The following is a 21534-nucleotide window of genomic DNA, read 5'->3' as shown; positions in this document are numbered from 1 at the left end:
AATTTCACTGAATATGTCCAAAACCAAACTCTTGATTTCCAAATCCTCCTGACTCACTTCCCCCATCACCATCTTTATCATTTCAATGCAAGACACTACCATCTACTCAGCTGTTCAAGCCATTCTTGCTTTTTCCCTGTCTTTGACTAGCATATCTAAAATCAGTAAATCCAGTCAGTTTAAACTGTAAAGCATTTCTTGACTACATCTGCTTTCTCTCCAAACCCACCAGACCAACTTCATCCCTCACAGAACCAATGCAACTGCTTCCTAACTGGCCTCTTCAATTATACTTCTGGCTTCTGCAAACCAATCCCTCAGACAGCAATCAGAGTGATCTTAACATACTTAGAAATTTGAGAAATTCCCACATTAAGTTGTTGGTGAGTGGGTAAGAGTTATCATGGGAGGGAAGGCCAAGTGGACATCTTTAAAACTGTACCTGAATACATAAAAACAATCACAAACTGGGGGGTAGGGAGTGGGGATGGTGGAAATTAGTATCACCCTTAAGGATCTCAAGGATACAGGAGCAGTGGTCCCCCCCATCATGTCTCCATTTAGTTCACGGGTCTGGTCCCTGCAAAAACTGGTTGGATCTGAGAATATGATTATCAATACTGTAGGCCTCATTGCTGTTGCCATATAAATGTGGTATCTTTGCTGGAGTAGTGTAGAGTGGTCTTAGGTACATACAAAGTAGCTGCTGATTGGGCCAAATGTATTATTTTCTACCTAAATCAGGAAAAAGAATCAGGAAGTTCACATTTACATGGAACAGACAATAATATATACACATATAATTCTCACACTCACAGCGTCATGTTGATTCTCCTGATCTCTGTCAAAACATAGACTGAATAAATCAGGACCATTTGGATACCCCAGAGAACATCACGTTGATCCACTACATCAAGACTGACCTGAGAGCTAGATATGACCCATCTGTTTTTGTAGGGCTCATAAGAAAAGAATGATTTTTACACTTTTTAATGATTAAAAAAAAGGAACAGATCAATAGGAAGAGCACAAAGGATTTTTAAGGCAATGAAACGATTCCGTATGATACTATAATGGTGGACACATATCACTATATATTTGTCAAAATCCATAGAACACCAAGAGTGAATCATAATGTAAACTATGAACTTAGGGTGATGATGTGTTAGTGGAGTTTCATCATTTGTTTTTTTTTTTTAAGATTTTATTTATTTATTCATGAGAGACAGAGGGAGAGAGGCAGAGGGAGAAGCAGGCTCCATGCAGGGAGCCCGACGGGGGACTCAATCCCGGGTCTCCAGGATCATGCCCTGGGTCGAAGTCAGTGCCAAACTGCTGAGCCACCCACCCAGGCTGCCCGAGTTTCATCATTTGTAACAAATGAACCATTCTGGAGGATGTTGATAGTGGGACAGGCTGTGTATGCGTGGGGGCAGGTGGTATATGGGAAATCTCTGTACTTTCCACTCAATTTTGCTGTGAATCTAAAATTTCTCTTAAAAAACGAATTCAGGGGATCCCTGGGTGGCGCAGCGGTTTGGCGCCTGCCTTTGGCTCAGGGCGCGATCCTGGAGACCCGGGATCGAATCCCATATCGGGTTCCCGGTGCATGGAGCCTGCTTCTCCCTCTGCCTGTGTCTCTGCCTCTCTCTCTCTCTCTCTCTGTGACTATCATAAATAAATAAATTTAAAAAAATTAAAAAAAAAACGAATTCAGAAAACAAGATCAAAATCTGAAGAAAATTTTGTGACACATGAACATTATATGACATTCAAATTTCAATGTCTTTAAGTGAAGTTTTTTTTTTAATTTACTTATGATAGTCACAGAGAGAGAGAGAGAGAGGCACAGAGACACAGGCAGTGGGAGAAGCAGGCTCCATGCACCAGGAGCCCGACGTGGGATTCAATCCCCGGTCTTCAGGATCGCGCCCTGGGCCAAAGGCAGGCGCTAAACTGCTGCGCCACCCAGGGATCCCTTAAAGTGAAGTTTTATTGGAACACAGCCATACCATTCTGTGATCTAATGGCCAGCAAACAAGAAGTCACCATCTCGGTAGGATAGGTGACCCTGGCCAGCAGGACAGGGTACAAGTGCTCTTACACCGTGAGGGTGTTCAGGAATTCAGAAGATCATGCAGGTGCCTCTTAGAATCCTCTCGTGACAGCCCACTGTGCCTATGAGTAGACAGGTGCAACAATCCTGGCCTGAGAAGGGTATGATTATCAGGCACAGACCCTTCAGGAATGAGGGTTTGTGTCATACAACCAGATAAGCTACTGAGACCAGCAGAAGTGACAGCTGAGGTCCACTCCAGAAATGCTTGTGGAAGCAAGGCAGGTGGGGATGGGAAGGAGGAAAGAAAGACCTCTGAGAGGAGGTCACGGATGGCCTGTGTCTGCAGTCCATTGCTCGCAGTGCATGGCACAGCAGGCTTTCAATAAATTTTTAAAAACTCAATAAATAATAGTCCCTGCTGCAGAGACTATTATTTCCGTCTTTGACTCCACAAGTGTATTGAATGTGTTCATATCCCATACTTTGGTTGAACCTTCCAGAAGAAGTTTTTCCTAGCTCACCGCCTATCTTTGCGCTCACACGTGGGGCCCGCCCGCCCCGGGAAGGCGCGCGCCTGGTCCCCGCCTCCGCTGCCGACCGCCCAGACCCCCGCTCACCGCCTCCGGGCTTCCAGTCGCGCCGCGATGCGGAGGCGCCGGGCCTGGATCCGCTCCTGAGGGTTGTCAGAGTGTATGGACGGCCCGAGAACCGGGATGGACAAGTCTTCCTCCTCCTTCTCCTCCAGAACCCCCAGAGATCCCGGCGGATTCATGGCAGGTGCCTCCCGCCCCAGGCCGGCGGCGCCTGGACCACCGCCAGACCACCGCCCGGTTGCTAGCAACAAGTCGTTGCCAGGGAAAAGCAGGCACCTGACCCGCAGCTGGAGCGCGCGCGAACAGCTCCCAGGCCACGCCCACCTGCAGCTGCACGCCCCCCTGGGTTCTGTATTCTTCTCCCGGAGAGAGAACGGGACTTAGGCTCTTAGTGGGGTGAAAATTACATCAGTTTCGTTCAGCGCTGTACAAATAGCGCCTAGCATAATGCCTAATACGTAGTAAGTCCTCAACTAGTGTTTGCTGAAAGAAGTGTACACAGATGTATATGTATGCTCGCTGTAGTTTAAAACACTAGTATGACCCTGAAATCCATCAATAGGGGAACTGATAGGAACGCCTGGGTGGCTCCGTGGTTGAGCATGCCTTTGGCTCAGATCGTGATCCAGCGGTCCTGGGATCCAACCCCACATCAGGTTCCTCGCAGGGAGCCGGCTTCTCCCTCTGCCTGTGTCTCTGCCTCTCTTCCGTGTCTCTCATTAATAAAATCTTTTTTTAAAAAATGGGATTGATAAAGCTTTCACGGGATGGATAATAATGTAGCTACTAAGAATGGGTCTGACCTACAAAGACATAAAGATGTATCAAATGAGGAAGAAAGGATGTAACACAAATGTGTAGAATGTGATCCAAGTTCTATTTGAAATATATCTAGTACATATGGTCAAAAAATGAGCACAAAGTAAGGCCAATCAAAGAAGTTACTACCTGTGTTCTCTTCTAGGAGCTTTATGGTTTCAGATCTCACATTTAGAGGTCTTTAATCCATTTTGAATTTATTTTTGTGTGTGGTATAGGAAAGTGGACCAGTTTCCCCAACATCGTTTGAAAAGACTTTTTTCTCATTGATATTCTTTCCCGCTTTGTTGAAGACTGACCATATAGTTGTGTGAGTTCATTTCTGAATTTTCTATCCTGTTCCACTGACCTATGTGTCTGTTTTTGTGCCAGTACCATACTGTTTTGATCACTACAGTTTTTTTTTGTTTTTTTTTTAATTTTTATTTCTTTATGATAGTCACAGAGAGAGAGAGAGAGAGAGAGAGAGAGGCAGAGACACAGGCAGAGGGAGAAGCAGGCTCCATGCACCGGGAGCCCGACGTGGGATTCGATCCCGGGTCTCCAGGATCGCGCCCTGGGCCAAAGGCAGGCGCTAAACCGCTGCGCCACCCAGGGATCCCGATCACTACAGTTTTTAATTATAACTTGTTAAGTCTGGAATTGTGATGCCTCCAGTTTTGCTTTTCTTTTTCAAGGTGGCTTTGGCTATTTGGGGTCTTTTGTAGTTCCATACAAATTTTAGGATTGTTCTAGTTCTGGAAAAATGCTGTTGGTATTTTGAAAGGGATAGCAATAAATGTGTAGATTGCTGTGGGTAATACAGACATTTAATTATTTGTTCTTTCAACCCATGAGCATGTAATGTCTTTCCATTTCTTTGTTTCATCTTCTATTTCTTTCATCAGTGTTTTAAAGTTTTCAGAGTACAGATCTTTTACATCTTCGGTTAGGCTTATTCCTAGGTGTCTTATTGGTTTTGGTACAACTGTAAATGAGATTGAATCCTTTCTGCTGCTTCATCATTGGTGTATAGAAATACAACAGATTTCTGGGGTTCCTGGGTGGTTCAGTCAGTTAAACATTCGATCTTGATTTTGGTTCAGGTCATGATCTCAGGTTGTGAGATCAAGCCCCATGTCAGGATCTACACTGGGCATGGAGCCTGCTTAAGATTCATTCTCTCCCGTTCCCTTGCCTCTACTCCCACTCTCTCTTAAAAAGAGAGAGAGAGAGAGAAGAGAAAAGAAATACAACAGATTTATGTACATTGATTTTGTAGCCTGTGTGTTGTATGCAAGTGTTGAATCACTATATTGTACACCTGAAACTAATAATACACATGTTAACTGATTGGCATTTATTTTTTCCTTTTTTTAATAATAAATTTATTTTTTATTGGTATTCAATTTGCCAACATACACTGATTGGCATTTAAATAAATAAAAAACAAAAAATAAAAGGGATACATACATCCTGATGTTTTAGCAGCATTATCTACAATAGCCAGATTATGGAAACAGCCCAAGTGTCTGTCCCATCTACTGATGAATGGGTAAAGATGTGATTTATACACACACACATACACAATGAAATATTGCCATTTGCAATGACATGAATGGACCTCGAGCGTATTATGTCAGAAAGACAAATACCATATGACTTCACTCATATGTGGAATTTAAGAAACACAAACAAGTAAAGGTGGGAAAGAGAGAGAGGCAAACCAAGAAACAAACTCTTAACTATAGAGAACAAACTGATGGTTACCAGAGGGGAGAGGGGTGGGTAAAATAGGTGATGGGGATTAAGGAAGGCACCGTGATGATCACCGTGTTGTATGAAGTATTGAATCATATTGTACACTGTGTGTCAACTAACTGGAATTCAAACTGAAAACCTGGGTGAAAGAATTAAAATGTAGAAATTAAATTATTTACCCAAATTTACACTGCTTTAGTAAAGTTTTGATTTGAAAAAAAAAAAGAATACAAAGTAGTTGATATCTCTGGGCGTGGATCTATGGGTCACTTTTATTTTCTATTCTAAAAACACTTTACAAATAACACAAATCACTTTTGTTGTAATAAAAAAAAAGTTTATTTTTTTTTTTTAAAGAGTGGTGACAGGTACCTGAGAAGATGGCAGCAGGCAAATGTCACAGGTGAGAGAGATTTGGAGGTGGGTTGTAGGCGTAGGTCCACTTTGATGATTTACAAGCATCCAGAGTCTGGTCCTCACTGGTAGGCAATACTCCAAAAGCAGAGCTGCTTTTGAGAATGGACTTACACTAATAAGCTCATGAGAGAAAAAGAGGATACCTACTTTGAGCAGGAAACTATAATTGACACACAAGCACATGTATTTATGACCTGTGACCAGCACCTCTCTGTGGCTGATCTACAAAGGGAGTCCAACTATAATGGGCAAGTTTCTTGCTGTTGTACGACTGATGGTAATGATCTTAGGGGCCCACAGTGGATATAACTTGCCCCAAAAAGGGTAGGTGGAGTCCTTTCACCCCATCCCTGGGTAAGTTTGGGATGGTAAATGCAAACCCCTCTGAATATATGGGCTTCCTTTGCCATCTACAGGCTTGCCATCTAACTTCTAAGTATATAGTCTTTTTCCAGAAAAATGATACATTGACTTGATTTTAGTATACTAAGTCAAGTCACATACTTAATTCCACATCCATAAGATTACACCATATCATCAAATTGGGGCTTGGGAATTCATCAAACATTTACATAATTTCCTGGCGTATTCCTGTCTTCCAATTTGTGTGAATTTTATCAAGAGTCTTAGAGAGCAATCTTGTTTTATTCATTTCAAGGTATTTTTAGAACTGCCCCACCTATCATCTTCATGTATGAACAGGGAAGAAAGAAGTCATGAGTAGGTCATAGGCTTAGGGAAAAGTTCAAAGGTAAAAAAAACAGAATTAGTTATTAGTAGAAACCAAGCACTTAATTAGACCACTCACTGTGCTAAATACCTCCACGCATCATTCATAGCACATGCGCATGACTGCAGTAATATTACTAACCCCATCCTACAGGTGAAAAAACTGAGGCTCAGGAAAAAAAAAAAAAAAAAGTCACTTGCCCTGGGTTGAAGCTGGCCAGGCTGAACATGACTGCGAACAGTCATGGCATTAAAAGCTTGAGAAACTTTCAGAATGAAAGCAAAAAGAAAAATGGAAAGAGCTGATAGTAAGTTTTCTTTCAGGAAATTTGTGAACAAGTTAAAATGATGAAAGTAGGAAGAAGAGTGAGACACTTTGGAGGCAGAGTGTCTAAGTTTGGGCAGACCCAAGCTGCTTACCTAGTTTGTGCCCTGCTATGCTGTCAGGTGCTTGCTGGCTGTTGGAGGTTTGTAGATAGAAGGGCAGGGATAACTGCTGGGGCAGCCAAGAGGCTGGAAGGGGGAGGGGCAGGGGATTATGAGCACACTGCTAGAGAACGAGCCTGGGTTAAAATAGAGAACATCGTCCCCTCACCGTCTTCAAACCTATTACAGAAAAAAAAATTTAAATGCCTGCTTTCAGATTTGATAGATCAATTCTGATGTAAAAGACAGGAAATATTCTCAGAAGCAATGTTAGCAAATATGACGTTTTTCAATAAAGCTTATGATTTATATGCTAAAGATTAAGTGTACTAATAAGTGTGGGTCATTAGGTTCTTATGGAATTAGCCTGGAAAATTAACACTTTTCTCCACAAAAATGTTTTTAGGTATGAGACAACCATCTTACAAACTGTGTGACCCAGTTATTATTATATACTGCCCAGTACCCAAAGTCAAGAGCAAGACACCATGAACAACTGTTAACTGCCACCTGCCTAGTACTTTGCTTTCTGAAACAAGCCACAGGATTACAGAAAACCCAAAAGCAAGCCAGCTGGTCATTCTTTTTTTTTAAGATTTTATTTACTTAATTGAAAGAGAGCATGGACATGTGGGCAGAAGGGCAGAGGGAAAGTGAAAAGCAGACTCCCCACTGAGAAGGTTGCCTCCACCCACACAGGGATCAGGATCTGAGCTGCAGGCAGACACTCAACTGAGCCACCCTGGTGCCCTGGGCTGACTGTTGTTTAAACAAACAAAACAAAAAATCATTTAATGTTTTGCTCTAAAATAATCCAGGACTCTGAGACAAGTGACTGGATGTTCTTTTTCTGCCCATAGCTCCCTCCCCTCTTAAACCTACCAAGGAAAAAACAAAGACAACAATCTGAAAACAGTTAAAAGGATTTAAAAATTATTTACTCTTTACTTTTATTACAATAAATATTTATCAATAATAGAATTAAACAATTTTAAATTAAAACCTACTGCATTACTTTTGAGGTTCACAGCAGCAGAAATAAACATAACTCCAGTTGAAAGGGCAAGGCTTCCAGAATCCAGTGGCAAGAAACAGTCAGATCTTGATTATCTGGGCTAGCAATAGGGCACAGTAATACCAATGATGCAAAAGTAACAGTGAAATGCATAGTTGTAATCTGTGCATCAAATCATCTAAGGCTTCACAACACTGCAGCTAAGGAATTTAAGCGAGTTATGAAGCCCCGTTTCTGCAAGGGCTAGATTTCTTCCCCCATCAAACCCCTGAGCACAACTGTTCCCAGAGCTGCCTTCAGGCCAGGAATGGGCCCCGTCATCACTCAGAGCCAGAAGCCTCAAACCTGGTGGAAGCAGCTATCCTTCTCACTCACAATTCCTGGTGAAAGGGAAACAGAAAGTGACATATTTCAAGGGCCTTCCTTGGGGATTGAGATGAACTGCAAATAGGAAAGACTATGGGGCTCCAGCTAAGGTAGAGGCTTCACAGAGTTATGGGCTACATGCTAGGTCAACAAGAAGAGAACAATCTAATGATGGCTTACCATTCTGCAGATAATCAAGAATAGACTGCATGTATATATGAATGTACCATACGTATAATGCAGAAAATATGTGTACATATTAAATATGTATATACACACACGGCACACATAACCAGATAAAAATAAATGCTATATTATTTACTATGAACACAGCAAGTTCTAGACAGACCAATTATGAATATGCTCAATTAAACTACTTGAAAGAGAAAAGAAACGATTTTGTGCTCCCCTTTATCTTCTACTCTAATATATTCTAGTTGTTGCAAACACATTCCAGTTTCTTAAGTGGTATTGTTTCTAGGTACCTGAGAAGGGAGTCATCCTTTTGTTTCAGAATACTACAGAAAGCAAACTACAACAGGTCCAAGCCACACAACTCAGTAATTGATTTTGCTGTGATTCCTGTCACTTTCTCTTGGAATAAAGTCTTACTCAGAAAAATCTCAACTTTTTTTCCTACAGGCAGCTACAAATTTAACCTAGCACGTTGGATGGGAGGAGCAGGGAAGAAGGTCGGCAGTAGGGAGTCTGCACCTGGGCAATCATTCACTGTGTGTGAATCATTCACTGTGTGTGAGCATTACCTCACACTGCATTACCCAGAGGTAATGCTACTTTTAAAAGAACAATTGAAATTTGGAGTTTAATACTGAAGTCTGCTTTCTTGGCACATTCTGGAACAAGCAAGTCATTCATTACACATAGCTGGGACTTTGTCTCTTAAAAGCCAATGGGTAAGTTATCTAAACAAAATAACCTACAATGTTAATATTGTGGGCAGATTTATTAGCAGTTGTTAAAGTCTGATGCTGTATGATACTATTTTTTTTGTATGATACTATTAATTCAAACAGATTTAAAGCGCAACACGCAGAGATCTTGCAAAATGAAAACTCCCATTAACAGGTTAGTAGCATCAAATACTAACTAAGCATGTTCCAAGTAAGGTCAAGAAATTACTCTTTAGAGATAAAAGTGCTTATCAAGAATATCAGAATACAGAACTCATGGCAAATTGTGTATGTTTTAATAAAAAAAAATGAATTCTAATCTGATTACCTATAGAAACTGCTCAAGAGAAGACTTTAGCCAAAGAGTCATAAGGCATCACCAGCATTTAGCCATTCCTGGTATCGTTTTGTTTTGTTTTGTTTTAAGTAATCTTTATACCCAACATGGGGCTCAAACTCACAATCATGAGAACAAGGGTCACACACTCTACCAACTGAGCTAGCCAGGCTCTGCTAATACCAATATCTTTAATACTGTCTCTAAGTCCCATGTAGTGTTAGGTACTATATGGCCATGATCCAATTCACAAGCTTTAAAAACAGCACCACTCTGATTTAACCTACTTTTCTAAAAATGATTCTGCAAAGAGGAAAACAATGTGAACGGTCTGTAAAAGACCAGACAATCCTGTTATGCCCAAATGGACTTTCCTACAGAAGTTAAGTCCTTGTTAAAATATTCGAAAATCAGTCCAAGTGCCACCTTTCCACTTCTGGGAACCTGGCCTTTCTGACCAAATGCAATGCAGCCCCCTCACTCAGGCCACCTGTGAGAAGGGTTATAAACAGCAGAACATCTTTTGCTTCCCTAAATATTAGCTCATTTAAGATCTAAGAGCAGGGCCCTGCTTCAAAACAACCCCCCGCCCCAAAATCAGCTAGATTACTACCTCTTGCACATTTGTTTATTGAACAGCAAAGCATACTACTGGCATGTGGGTTAAAAAGTTAGGTTATGTTTATTTTGCACTGTGAGAAACACTGCAGTGAATTAGCCAATAAATCCCAGTCCTGTGGCTCCACACAAGGAAGAAGGTAACATGTCACCACTTTCTCTGGAAAGGCTATACAACCATGATTTACCATATACCCTGATTACTGCCTGCCAATATTATCAGTCATCTGTACCATTGTCAAAGATGAAAAGTAAAATATACAAATCACACAGCTTACATAATAAAGGAAAAAATCAGAAATTTACTTAAGCTTCCTAAAATGTACAGAGCATCATCACACTTTCAAGTTTCACAGTGATTAGTTTAACACTGTTTTACTGTTAAAACTGTCACTTAAAATGTACATGTCAAAGTGCTTCAAATGCAGCATACTAATTAAAACTCCTTCTGGAAGGTTCTATACTGGCAGCTAACTTAGGAAGGTTATTCACCCACAGGGTGCTCAAGAAAGGGCATGCTGCCTTACAAAGACACCTCATAGAACAAAGAAAATTCTAATCCAACTTCAGAAATCTCCAATTGAGTCCAGAACTGAGGTCTAGATAAAGGCCACTCTGAACACAGGAATCAACACAACCAAAAACTTCTGTAATTGTTTTTGGCTTTTTTGGGGACCCAAAGTCAAAGCCCATCGGGTTTACTCTGTTCCCTCCGGCATGTTCCCAGTCCTAAGGCAATCAAGGAGATTGGAATGTGGCAGATCTAGGTGCTACAAATCAAGTGGGAGTCTCTGTCGTAGGTGGTAGCAAGTCAAAAGGGAGGACAGGTGAAGGATAAAAAGGAAGAGTTACACACAGGCTTCTAGTTAAAATATAAAGTGGAAAAGGGGCCTTTGATTCAAATGCCTTCAGTTTCTCTCTTTATTTTCCACACATCACAGAATCAAAGTCTACTTTGGAAGCAAGGTACATTCCAAATGTTTTTCAACTACAAAATAAATTCTTTAAAAATTGAACACTTAGGAAACTTTCAAATTTACATTTGAATTTGAAGTTAGTGGAATAATGATCATTTAAATTGTGACAATTTAAAATGTTGCACTGTATGTACTAGGATCATCGGGCACGACAGGCATTGTGCATTAGGTGATCCCTTCTCCATCAGGGGGACCCTACACCTGCTTTTTCTTTTGCATATTCCCCCAAAGCCCAGACTCCTGGTCATGATTAATACTCTCTTGGTACCTATTTAGAATTTGGGCAACTCTAGACATATACTCCTCTTCCCCATACCTCTAAATTAAAATAAATGACACATTGGTCATAGTACTAGAACATTCTAGACCATAATCAGCATGGAGCTTTTTTAAAATTAGAATTCATTAAAAGTATTTAAGCATGATATTATTAAAATGCCAAGGACTAGCTTTTTATTTGGAAGTTAATCACTCTATTATCCTTGAGACTAAAACTCATGAACTACATCTATTATGTATAAATGGAGGAATGGCAGTGTAAACTGTGATAATTTTAAAATGTGCAATGCACTAAAGATCATGAATGTTAATAAGGGATCAGAAAAGGCAGCAATAACATACTCTATCCAGGTATTTTAAGGACTTTTCTATCCCATGCCCCCCTCAAATATAGGGGAATTATGTTTTGACAAGCATGAAATAACATTTTTCATATACCATAACCTGACAAGAAACTTCTCACAGGTCTAGGTAACTTTGGTCAGCAGAAACACAAAGCAAACCTCTGGCCTGGCTAAGGCACTCTATTCTGAAATGTACTGAAAACATGCACGTACGACCAACCATGCCACTGCTCCCCTTAAAGGCAGCTCAGTGTTGGGAGAAAGGCTGGGGAGGTAAACTCACCCCAAAATATCATGCATAAGCCTGAAATATCTTTTATGCTTTGGAAATGTTATGATAATTGGCTTGACACAAATTCACACAGAGCTATTTGCAATTAAGTCCTGCTTCAGCTGCAATATCACTACACAACAAATGGGGGCTTTTAAGATGCCCTTCAAGATGGCAGACTAACCTAAGAAAAAGTCAGCAGTCCACTGAAGATTTACAAGTCCACAGTATTCTGAAACAGTTATTCACTCAGTTTCACTCTCACCTTGTTGACAGCCACCTTTCACCTAATGGTGTCAATTAAAATATGGCATATTTTTTACTATAGGGAAATAGGTCATGAAGTACAGGCACAAAATAATTTCAAATAAACTTGATGCAACAGAAAAAGAACAGAAAGAGGGATCCCTGGGTGGCGCAGCGGTTTGGCGCCTGCCTTTGGCCCAGGGCGCGATCCTGGAGACCCGGGATCGAATCCCACGTCGGGCTCCCGGTGCATGGAGCCCGCTTCTCCCTCTGCCTGTGTCTCTGCCTCTCTCTCTCTATCTGTGTGTGACTATCATAAATAAAAAAAAAAAGAAAAAAAAAAAAAGAACAGAAAGACAGTTTGAGGTAAAATCGCCCCAGAAGTACAGAACATGACCCTATGTTGGAAGGTTTTGTTTTGTTTTGTTAACTATACTGTACAAGATGAAGAAAGCCTGCGGTCTAAATCAGTCATTTTATAAATATTTTGCAGTTCTTTTCTTATATAACACAGATTAATCTCATTCTTGTGTACAAGGCCAACAAAAAGGTAAAATGATTAGCTGAGAAACCTTAGAACAAACAAAGCTTTGTTCCTAGCCCAAATTACCACTTGATCCAGTTCAATTTTACAGATGACAAAGAACAAGGTCTACAAAAAAACAGAGTAACTGATACTAAATTTGCTCGTTCTCTGACCTCCATGATGGGAATTTATTAACAAACATGGAATCACTACCCACATTTTCCAGCATGGATTTCTCACCATTTTCAGTCTCAGAAAAAAATCACCAAATATGCCTCAATCTTTACGGACTGTTTTTAAAAATGAATACAGAACCATGAGTTAGCTCCTTGACTCCTCAATTCTAGTAACCTGGATGACAATGATTAGGATTTACAAATTTAAAAACTGAAATATCAATTACATAGTTCTTTTTACAAAGCAGCAGACTGAAATTCAAAAAAGAATACATTGTAATTAAATTTAACGATGGTCACATTCATAGATAAATAATGGTTAAGAATTTAATTACATATCAACACAGTGGTGCCTATTTTATCCAAGTGCAATCCATCCAAAAAAAAAGGGTTTAAGATACACTCTTCATTCGAGCACAAACTTCATTCAGTGGAAAATAAAAGAAAATCAGCAAGTAAATTTCACCACCACCAAACTGAATGGAGACAAAGTCAAAAAGAAATAAAATATCCACATTCATGAAAAGGTGTGATCTATAAAACCACCACACTGAAGTCAAAGGGATTTTTATGTTTGTCAGCAAACCTAAAAAGTTATCCCAAGTCATATTAAAGAGAGTAGGTACTCAGTAAGGCATATATATCAGAAAATTTTTTTAAGTGGGGAAGTGGGCAACTTAGGAAAGAAAGAATTTCTACCTCTTTATCCTATATGAAATAAAAAACACAGCACTCTCTCTTCCACAAAAAAGAGATGGACGGATGGATGGATGGAAGGAAAAAAGGGAGAAAGGATTAAAAAAAAAAAGGACAAACTGAATCAGAAATTTAATTTCGTAGTGAGGTTCATAGCAGTAATTCATAGTGAGGCTCATGAGACTTCTAACTCCAAAGTAAATTTCTCTCCTAAGGAAGTTCACCTGTGTTCCCTACAAATAATTATCCTAAGACTGGGACTGTCACATGCATTCATATAATCAGAGTTTGCAGGCACCAAATCTCAGCAACTTGCAGCTGAGGAGGAATACGCCATGTTTAAATGATGAACCATGTCAATGTGTGAGCTACAATTATGACCCACTCTCTACTAAGTCTCAATCGGATATTTTTCTTTAAAAGAAAATTAAGCCATTTATCAAGATCCCTCCCAAACAAAGAGAGCCAGAACACAAGAGGATCTAAATATATATATATACTAGCTCTCTTAGCACATGAGGACAAAAGGCATTTCCATGGGAAAGAGAAACCACTATTTGGCAACTGTACATTATAGTTCTGCAATCATTTGGCATCTCTTGCTAAAGGTGACTTGCTCTTATCTTTCCCTATATTATATTTGGGCTATTGATAACTTCCACTGCTAAAGACCTACTACTAAAGTAGTATCAAATATGAAAACATTTTGTGGTTTTCTTAATGTTACCAGTTTTCCTAAACCAATGTGGGGAGTTTAAAAATAAAAACAAAGTATCTTTAACTCTGTATGAACCAAAACATTATAGACTCATGAAGCTAAAATCACTAGAAACATTTTGCTGGTCTAAAGTACATTATGCTAAACCAAAATGCCACATGGTTTTATAAAAATAAAATAAGTTGGGAGTTAGTAGGTCCAAAATTCCATAAATTCAGGTCATTTGTATCACTCCTGCTGTCCAAGTACTATACACACTTCAGTTCCCAGGTCTGTTAAGCACATCAGTTTAGTTCAATGGTGATGGATGAAATATTTACAAGCATCTTATTTACAGTACTTTTTTTCTGTAGATTACAGGCCAATATTCTTTTCTTCCATTCCTAGTCAATCCGAGTTTGGTTTCCTCAATGAGAAGGGATAAATCTGAAAATGGTTGCTCAGCTGCTTTACCTATAGAAAACCAGAACATGAGGCAGTGACAAACACATTCCTAATTATTTTTTAAAAGGACACAGAATTCACCCTCTGGAGACAACAATTTACTGACGGAGCAAAACTCAGCAGAAATAATGAAGAGGTTTTTCTAGACTAAGATAGCTATAGAGCTAGATAGAAGGCTATAGAATTCTACAGAATACCAGAACTACCCTAGGAGGCTTAGGACTTAAACCTGAATTTGCCTAACTCCAAAATCTAGTCTTTCCAGAGCCCTCTGGATCACACAGATTCACACCCAAATCCTCTGAAAAATTATAGGGTTAGTTGACTTATAATATCTAATAGGTTAAATATTTACATATATAGACTCAATATTTAGCTGCTTATGGCATTTCTAGGTAATCATTCCTAATCTTAATGAAACAGTATAAAAATAGATCTGTACATTTTAAGAGATGTAGGCCATATTCGTTAAGGTATCCTTAGGGGGTAGGCAAGACCCTGATCATGTGTCAGTTATCAAACATCATTTATTCGATACTTCCTAGCTCTATTGCCACTATTTATATTGCAATAGTTCAAGTGAATGCTTTGTGTGGCTTAGCAAGTTTTACCTTCTGGTCAGAAGTTGCAGAAGTGGCAAGAGAGCACAAAGACAGACAAAAAAGATGTTCCCGGAATTTTTTTCCCCAATAACTTTTATGTATTTTCCAGGTTTTTAACAGTGAAAATGTACTCCTCTTATAATTAAAAAGAAAAAAAATGTTTTGGTTTGGTTTAAGTACAGTTTCCTAAAGATATGCTTCTGAAGGGGTAATAATAAATTAACACAATTATAAAAGACATTTACAACTCCGTCCTACTTCATACATAAGATTGATGAAATAAAAGATAAAAGCCTAAGAGTGTTGATATAAAATAAAGCATTTATGTTAAGGATGAACAAATAAAAACATAAAGAAAGGATTATGTCTTCCAGTCATAATCCACAGTTATCATGGATTTGTTTTTTCACCTATTGTATTCCAACAAATGTAGGTTACTTTGGGGAAAACCCTAAGGGAAGAAACCTAAGTTTAGCAACATATACATAGTATAAAGTAGTTATCAAGCATGACAGGTACCCTCATTTAAAAAATATGTACGACAATATAGAAGACATTTTTTCCTCAAACTGAGTCCCAGTAGGGTTCCTTTCAAAACAAGCATCCCAAATAGAAGCATTTTAAGAACCACAAAAACATGAATACCCTTTTATATAACCCCACTGCTACAAAACTACCCTCAGAAAATAAAGAAAAATATATTATTCCATATTGTTCACTCTAACTTGAACTTATAATGGTGCAAATTTGGAAACAACCTAAATGATTAAAATAACTGGGTTATAATTAAGTACACTGGGTAATTAAGTAATCTCCTTGATGGAATACTGTACAACAATTAAAAATCATTTTTATAAGACCATGCTAAAATATATGAAATAATTAGAAAAGAATGTTAAACTGTGAGGAAAAGAAAATAGGCTGCATGGTTCTGATTTTCATTTTATTATATCTAAATTAGGCCATTTGCCCTAAAACTAGTCTCTTGCTTTAGAAGAGAATATTAATGTTTTGCAAAATACTTCTTAAATCCATTCTCTTCTGTATCTCTCTCTATAAAAGTGCCACTAAAGCTAAAGAAGCAAATATGAAAATAGATCACCAACAAATGGGATTATTTGGTCCTCACATAATTGAAAGCATACAAGAGTTTACAATTCCATACACCAAGAAAACAGTTTACATTTCTACCTACTTAAAAACTAATTCCTCATAATTATCCAGGTTTTAAATTATTTGTAGATACTATAACATATTCATCAGAGAAACAATATCTGAAATTATGTGCCTAGATATTACCACCTAAGCTTTATAGATATCCCAATTTTTACAGGTACTTTTTTTTTTAAAGATTTATTTACTAGAGACAGAGAGAGAGAGAGAGAGAGAGAGAGAGAGAGACAGCACATAAGCAAGAGAGCATTAGCAGGGTGGAAGGCAGAGGGAGAGGGAGAAAGACTCCCTGTTGAGCAAGGAGGCATATGAGGGGCTTGAGCCCAGGACCCTGCGATCATGGCCTGAGCTGAAGGCAGACGCTTAACCCACTGAGCCAACCAGGTGCCCCTCTTCTGGCTACTTTAATAAGCAGCTTTCTTTTGAAATTTTCCCTCACCTCCTTTCCTACTACTTCTAAGAACTAAATGGAACCAATTTTGCTCTAGATTACTCACCACTTGTACTCCATAATGGATGTGGGCCAGAGTGAAAACAGCTGTTAAAGTATACAGGAGAACGCTCTCAACATAAGAGGATACTCCAAAGTTTACCACCAGGACAACCAAGAAAAGAGGGACCAGTAACCAATTCAAACTTGGGCACCGGGTACTGCTCATTTGACAAACAATCAGCTGACACTTGAAATTAGGAAAAAAAAAATTAATTAGCAAAGCACTTCCAAAATTAGTCACTCCAACATTTAAAAAGCATTCTAATACTTTAGCCAACAGTTACATGATATTATTAAATTCAGTAGTTCTAAACTGCTCAGGAGCTGAACTGAACCTTTGCCTCCACCTCCAAAACCATGGACCCTCAGAGTGTGTGTCAGAAGAGGCTGGAGATAATTTAGTAAGGATGCTATAGAAGGCATTTTTCCACTAGGTAACAGTTCAGATAAAAGAAACTTCTTCCAATTTTAAAATGCTATGATATCTGAAAAAAACTTTCAAAACAGCCTTTTTAATAGCTCCATACCACTAAATTTCTTCATGGTGATAAGGAAATGCTATGACCAATTCAGTCATATTGTCATATTAACACCTCAAGACCTCTCTGGTTCCCTTTACCTTCAATACCTTACTCAAATCGAGTTTTACTCCTTTAGAGATATTTTTTATACACTGTATTAATACTTTTAGATCTTTAAATCCTGTGAAATCAAGAGGAGTGATGCTATTGAACACATTACAGACATGGAAACAAGCTCAGTGATTAAGTTATAAAGTAAAAACTTACTAAGCTTTTAGAGTGAAAGCACAGGCTCCCTGGTTGTCAGAATCTTTCTCAACTCCTGACCTCTCCTACCTGTCTCCTGCTGTCTTGCTGGGTCATTGTACAGAAAGCATTTTTTTTAAATGTTCTATGTATTACAAAGCTTTTACTCTGTTAATTTTAAAATCAGCTAATTTAAAAGTGTGTGCATGTATGTTTTCTCTCAAAAACTCCTTTCAGCCTCCCTAAATTAATCATTAGATCTGCAGCCATGTGAAAAAGGAAAAAATAATATTCAGCATGTTATATCCTTTGGGGTTATAATTCTTTCAGGTTTCTGAAGTAAAATATCTTTAAATTAAAATCTGTTTAATATATAACATTTCTCAAATTATCAAATTTTGCCATATATTCCTTATATTATTACTTTTAAAAGAAAAAAAATCTTACTGTTATGTTGGCAAAGGCTGTTCCAACCATAAAGTAGAATACTCTAGGATGCAACTCTAAAATATCTGAAGGCGACTGAAGGATCCATGCTGTAGACAAAATGAATAGCAAACATGGAGAAAAAAAGGGAACCATAGCTTCATAGATTGAATTGTGTTTCAAGGTGTTATTTTTATAGCTTCTGAAAAAAAGAAAATCAAGTAATACAAAGAACATTATTACATATAAACTCACACTGCATTTGTAAATTTTGTAGTTTTCAAAGTATTTTCACACTTATTCTCTTACTTTATACTCACAATCATCCCATAGCACAAATAGTATCAGCATTACTTAACTCCATTTTGCAGACAGGCTAAGTGATGATGTGAGAATTTAAATTTACATAACTTGCTACCAAGTGGCAGGGCCAGGACTAGAATGGAAATCTTCTGACCCCTAGTCCCCTATAATGTAAAGATGAATAAAACTTGATCTTTGTTCTGTCAGATTTATATTTGAAATGGGTAATAAAATGCACACAAAACACCACTAGGAAGTTCTACTACAATACAAAGGGACAGAGAACCCAAGAGTGGAAGACTCTGCACTGAGACTGCCCTGCCCATAGCATTCTAGGTGCCTCTGGCACACTCTCCCAATATGTCTGCCCATCTGAACAGAGCCCCAAATTCTAGTCTTGGTTCTGCCACTGATTACATGATCTTGCACAAGATATCGCCCTATCAAGACCTCATCCTTAGAAGACAAGGAGAAAATGTCTTAATCTTTAAGGCCTTCAGAGCTTTAAATGTTATGTTTTCTATGAATAGCTGCCATAAATAGGGAAGACTCACAGAGCCTGGCTTGACAGATAGGATTCTGTAGGACAGATCTGAGAGCTGAAGGCTGAAGTACGAAGTATAAGTGTTTCAAGCAGAGGAAACGGTACCACAGGGTAGTGGGAGCAAAATTACCAAGGAGGGAAACACCAAAATACATTCAGGTCCTCTAAGTAAATTCAGTGTGGCAGCAAAGCTGGAGAAGTACAGATCAAGGAAATGAAACTCCACCCAGGAAACTCCTACCTAACCCCTGCCCTATTCCTCTGGCAGGAATTTTTATATATAGTGCTACTTGGAAAGTCAGCACAGATCCAGGGTTTGGTCCGAAACTACACAAGTTCAGAAATTTTATTTTATGATCATGCTGACTAAACTTATACAGAATCAATTTATAAAAACTTATAATCGATTTCTAAAAAGAACATAAACCTATCAATATTCAACAGGAACACACTCCTTCCCCATTCACTCCACAAAAGAATGACAAACAGAAGACTATCTAGTGAGCCAAAAACTATAACAAAAGAACCAGTAGTTTTGTGCTGTGGGTGAATTGACTCACAGCCGCTACTGTAGATACCTTAAATGATCCTAACCTCAATTCTAGGTTCAAAATACAGGTTTCATGACCTTTTCAAAATGTCCAAATGCCAAAAGTAAAACAGATCCTAAAATCCATCTAAGTAACAATTTTCACATTTCCCGCCCAATTAAGAAATACTTACCTGAAAAAGTTTAATAAACTCATTGGAAGAGTCACACATAATGCACAACCTAAAAGGAAGAATAAATTACTGTCAATTATTATTCGAGTGATTTTTTAGAATTATCAAATTCATACAAAATATTTAATACTTTTAGACAATAATTCGCAGGTTCGGGTTTACTTTTGTAATGAAATCAAATACACTTCTGAGCAATATTCACAACCAGAAGAGTGGTAGAACAGCTTGGTGATTCAGAGCGGAGGCTCAGCAGTTGAGATTGGGCTTGAATCTTGGTTGTACCTACGGTTATGTGATTTCAGGCAGATTAACTTTTCAGTGCCTCAATTTCTTCTTTTATAAAACAGAGACAATAGGATTGATCCCATAGGGTTTTGAGAATTAAATGAGTTACTACAAACAAAGACACCTGGAACAGTACCTGGGATGCAGTAAAAGGCACAAGTGTGAGTCACTGAAAGAGGTGATGATTAACAGCATCTGTGGTTTCCCATTTCCACTTATTTTTATCTCCCTATTTTTAATTTTTCACCCATAAGCATACACTAGTTCTTTCCCCTAAAACCTAAAAACAAGGACAGCCTTCCCAAGACACCCTCCTATTGCTTCTGCTGCCCTCACTCTATGTATTATCTTACTCTGCTCTTCCCTATCACTCACCAGACCTTCCTGTGGCCTTCAGTTCCTTAATACTCAATCATTCTGCCTTCCCTCTACAGAAACTATACTCTTGAATTTACCAAACTCTCCTAATGATCAAATTCAATATTCTTTCTTCACTCTTGACTTCTAAGTGAGATGATACTCCAATGACTCTCTACTAACTGCAATTCTTTCCTGCCTTTGGCTTTGTGATCCATTCCAGTGCTCTTGTTAGTTATCCAACCATTACATGTGCTGTCCTTTCCTGGCAACTCTGCCTCTTGCATATTCCTAACTGTGTATTCCACTGTGCTTCTATTCTCCCTCAGAGAATCCTGTCTTACAGCTTTAACTACAAGCTTCTTATAGGTGACTCCAAAATCTAGTAATGTACTCTTGGGCAAATCAGACAATCTCTCTGAGCTTCAAGATTCCACAGCCGTACAATGTGGATGGGTTAAATGACCTCTTAATGTCCTTTGCATTTTTAAAATTCTCTGATTCTACAAATTAAAGATGCAAATTCTCGATTTTTTTTTCCTCTATCAAACTCCAAATCAACACCTGTGGCAAGTTTCTGGCTACTTCATTTGGATATTTTGCCATCACTCAACAGATTAGCCCTAGCTAGTCCACTCTAGACCTTCTCACCGACTATGCTTGGCTTGGGGCGGGAAGGTGATCAATGCAGCTATGACCTTAAGAATCAAAGACAGAAAAGCATTCCTTCAAAACAATTCCTAAGACATTTTGCTAAAAACAGATGAAAAGACTGGAATCCACCAAACAGAAATCTCATCTGAAAAGACGAATTACTCTATTTCCAAGCCCAACTGCGACAAAGCTCCCCAAGTAGAAGAGCTCTAAGAGAAAGGAAGAGAAGACAAGCTCATGTCCTCAGAAATTTTTTGCAGCTGACTCCATGTCAAGCTGGGAAGCACTGGTAGGGAGACGGGGCTGAATTAATTAACCCAGAATCACTACAGCTCTGAGGTGTTGGTAAAAGGCTGACAGAAACTTGAAAAGATTTGCTACCAAGAGTATTTTTAGTTTAAAATACCTTGAAATAACTTTATCTTAAATACAGCAAGCATGCAGGAAGCCTGGGCTATATATAGGTTGCCAAAGAGACACACTGCATCTTCTATTTCTTC

The 21534-nt window shown here is 38.7% G+C and overlaps 2 protein-coding genes across 2 annotated transcripts in view; both read right to left on the bottom strand.

Moving 5' to 3' along the window:
• DRC1 (dynein regulatory complex subunit 1) overlaps positions 1-2831 on the bottom strand; it is a 38699-nt gene extending 35868 nt beyond the window's left edge. Inside the window, exon 1 of the mRNA XM_055327435.1 lies at positions 2677-2831. Within this exon, the coding sequence (XP_055183410.1) occupies positions 2677-2831 (155 nt within the window). The remainder of the gene's footprint in view (positions 1-2676) is intronic.
• Positions 2832-7699: 4868 nt separating this feature from the next.
• The window catches only part of SELENOI (selenoprotein I), a 43181-nt gene continuing 29346 nt past the window's right edge, over positions 7700-21534 (bottom strand). The window contains exons 7-10 of the mRNA XM_055327200.1: positions 19739-19787; positions 18190-18370; positions 16980-17162; positions 7700-14716 (exon numbers count right to left, since the gene is read on the bottom strand). Of these exons, the coding sequence (XP_055183175.1) occupies positions 14618-14716; positions 16980-17162; positions 18190-18370; positions 19739-19787 (512 nt within the window). The 3' untranslated portion in view covers positions 7700-14617. The remainder of the gene's footprint in view (positions 14717-16979; positions 17163-18189; positions 18371-19738; positions 19788-21534) is intronic.

This window comes from Nyctereutes procyonoides, unplaced genomic scaffold (assembly GCF_905146905.1).
Source record: "Nyctereutes procyonoides isolate TBG_1078 unplaced genomic scaffold, NYPRO_anot_genome, whole genome shotgun sequence".
NCBI lineage: Eukaryota > Metazoa > Chordata > Mammalia > Carnivora > Canidae > Nyctereutes > Nyctereutes procyonoides.
This window is presented reverse-complemented; position numbering and strand designations above follow the sequence as displayed.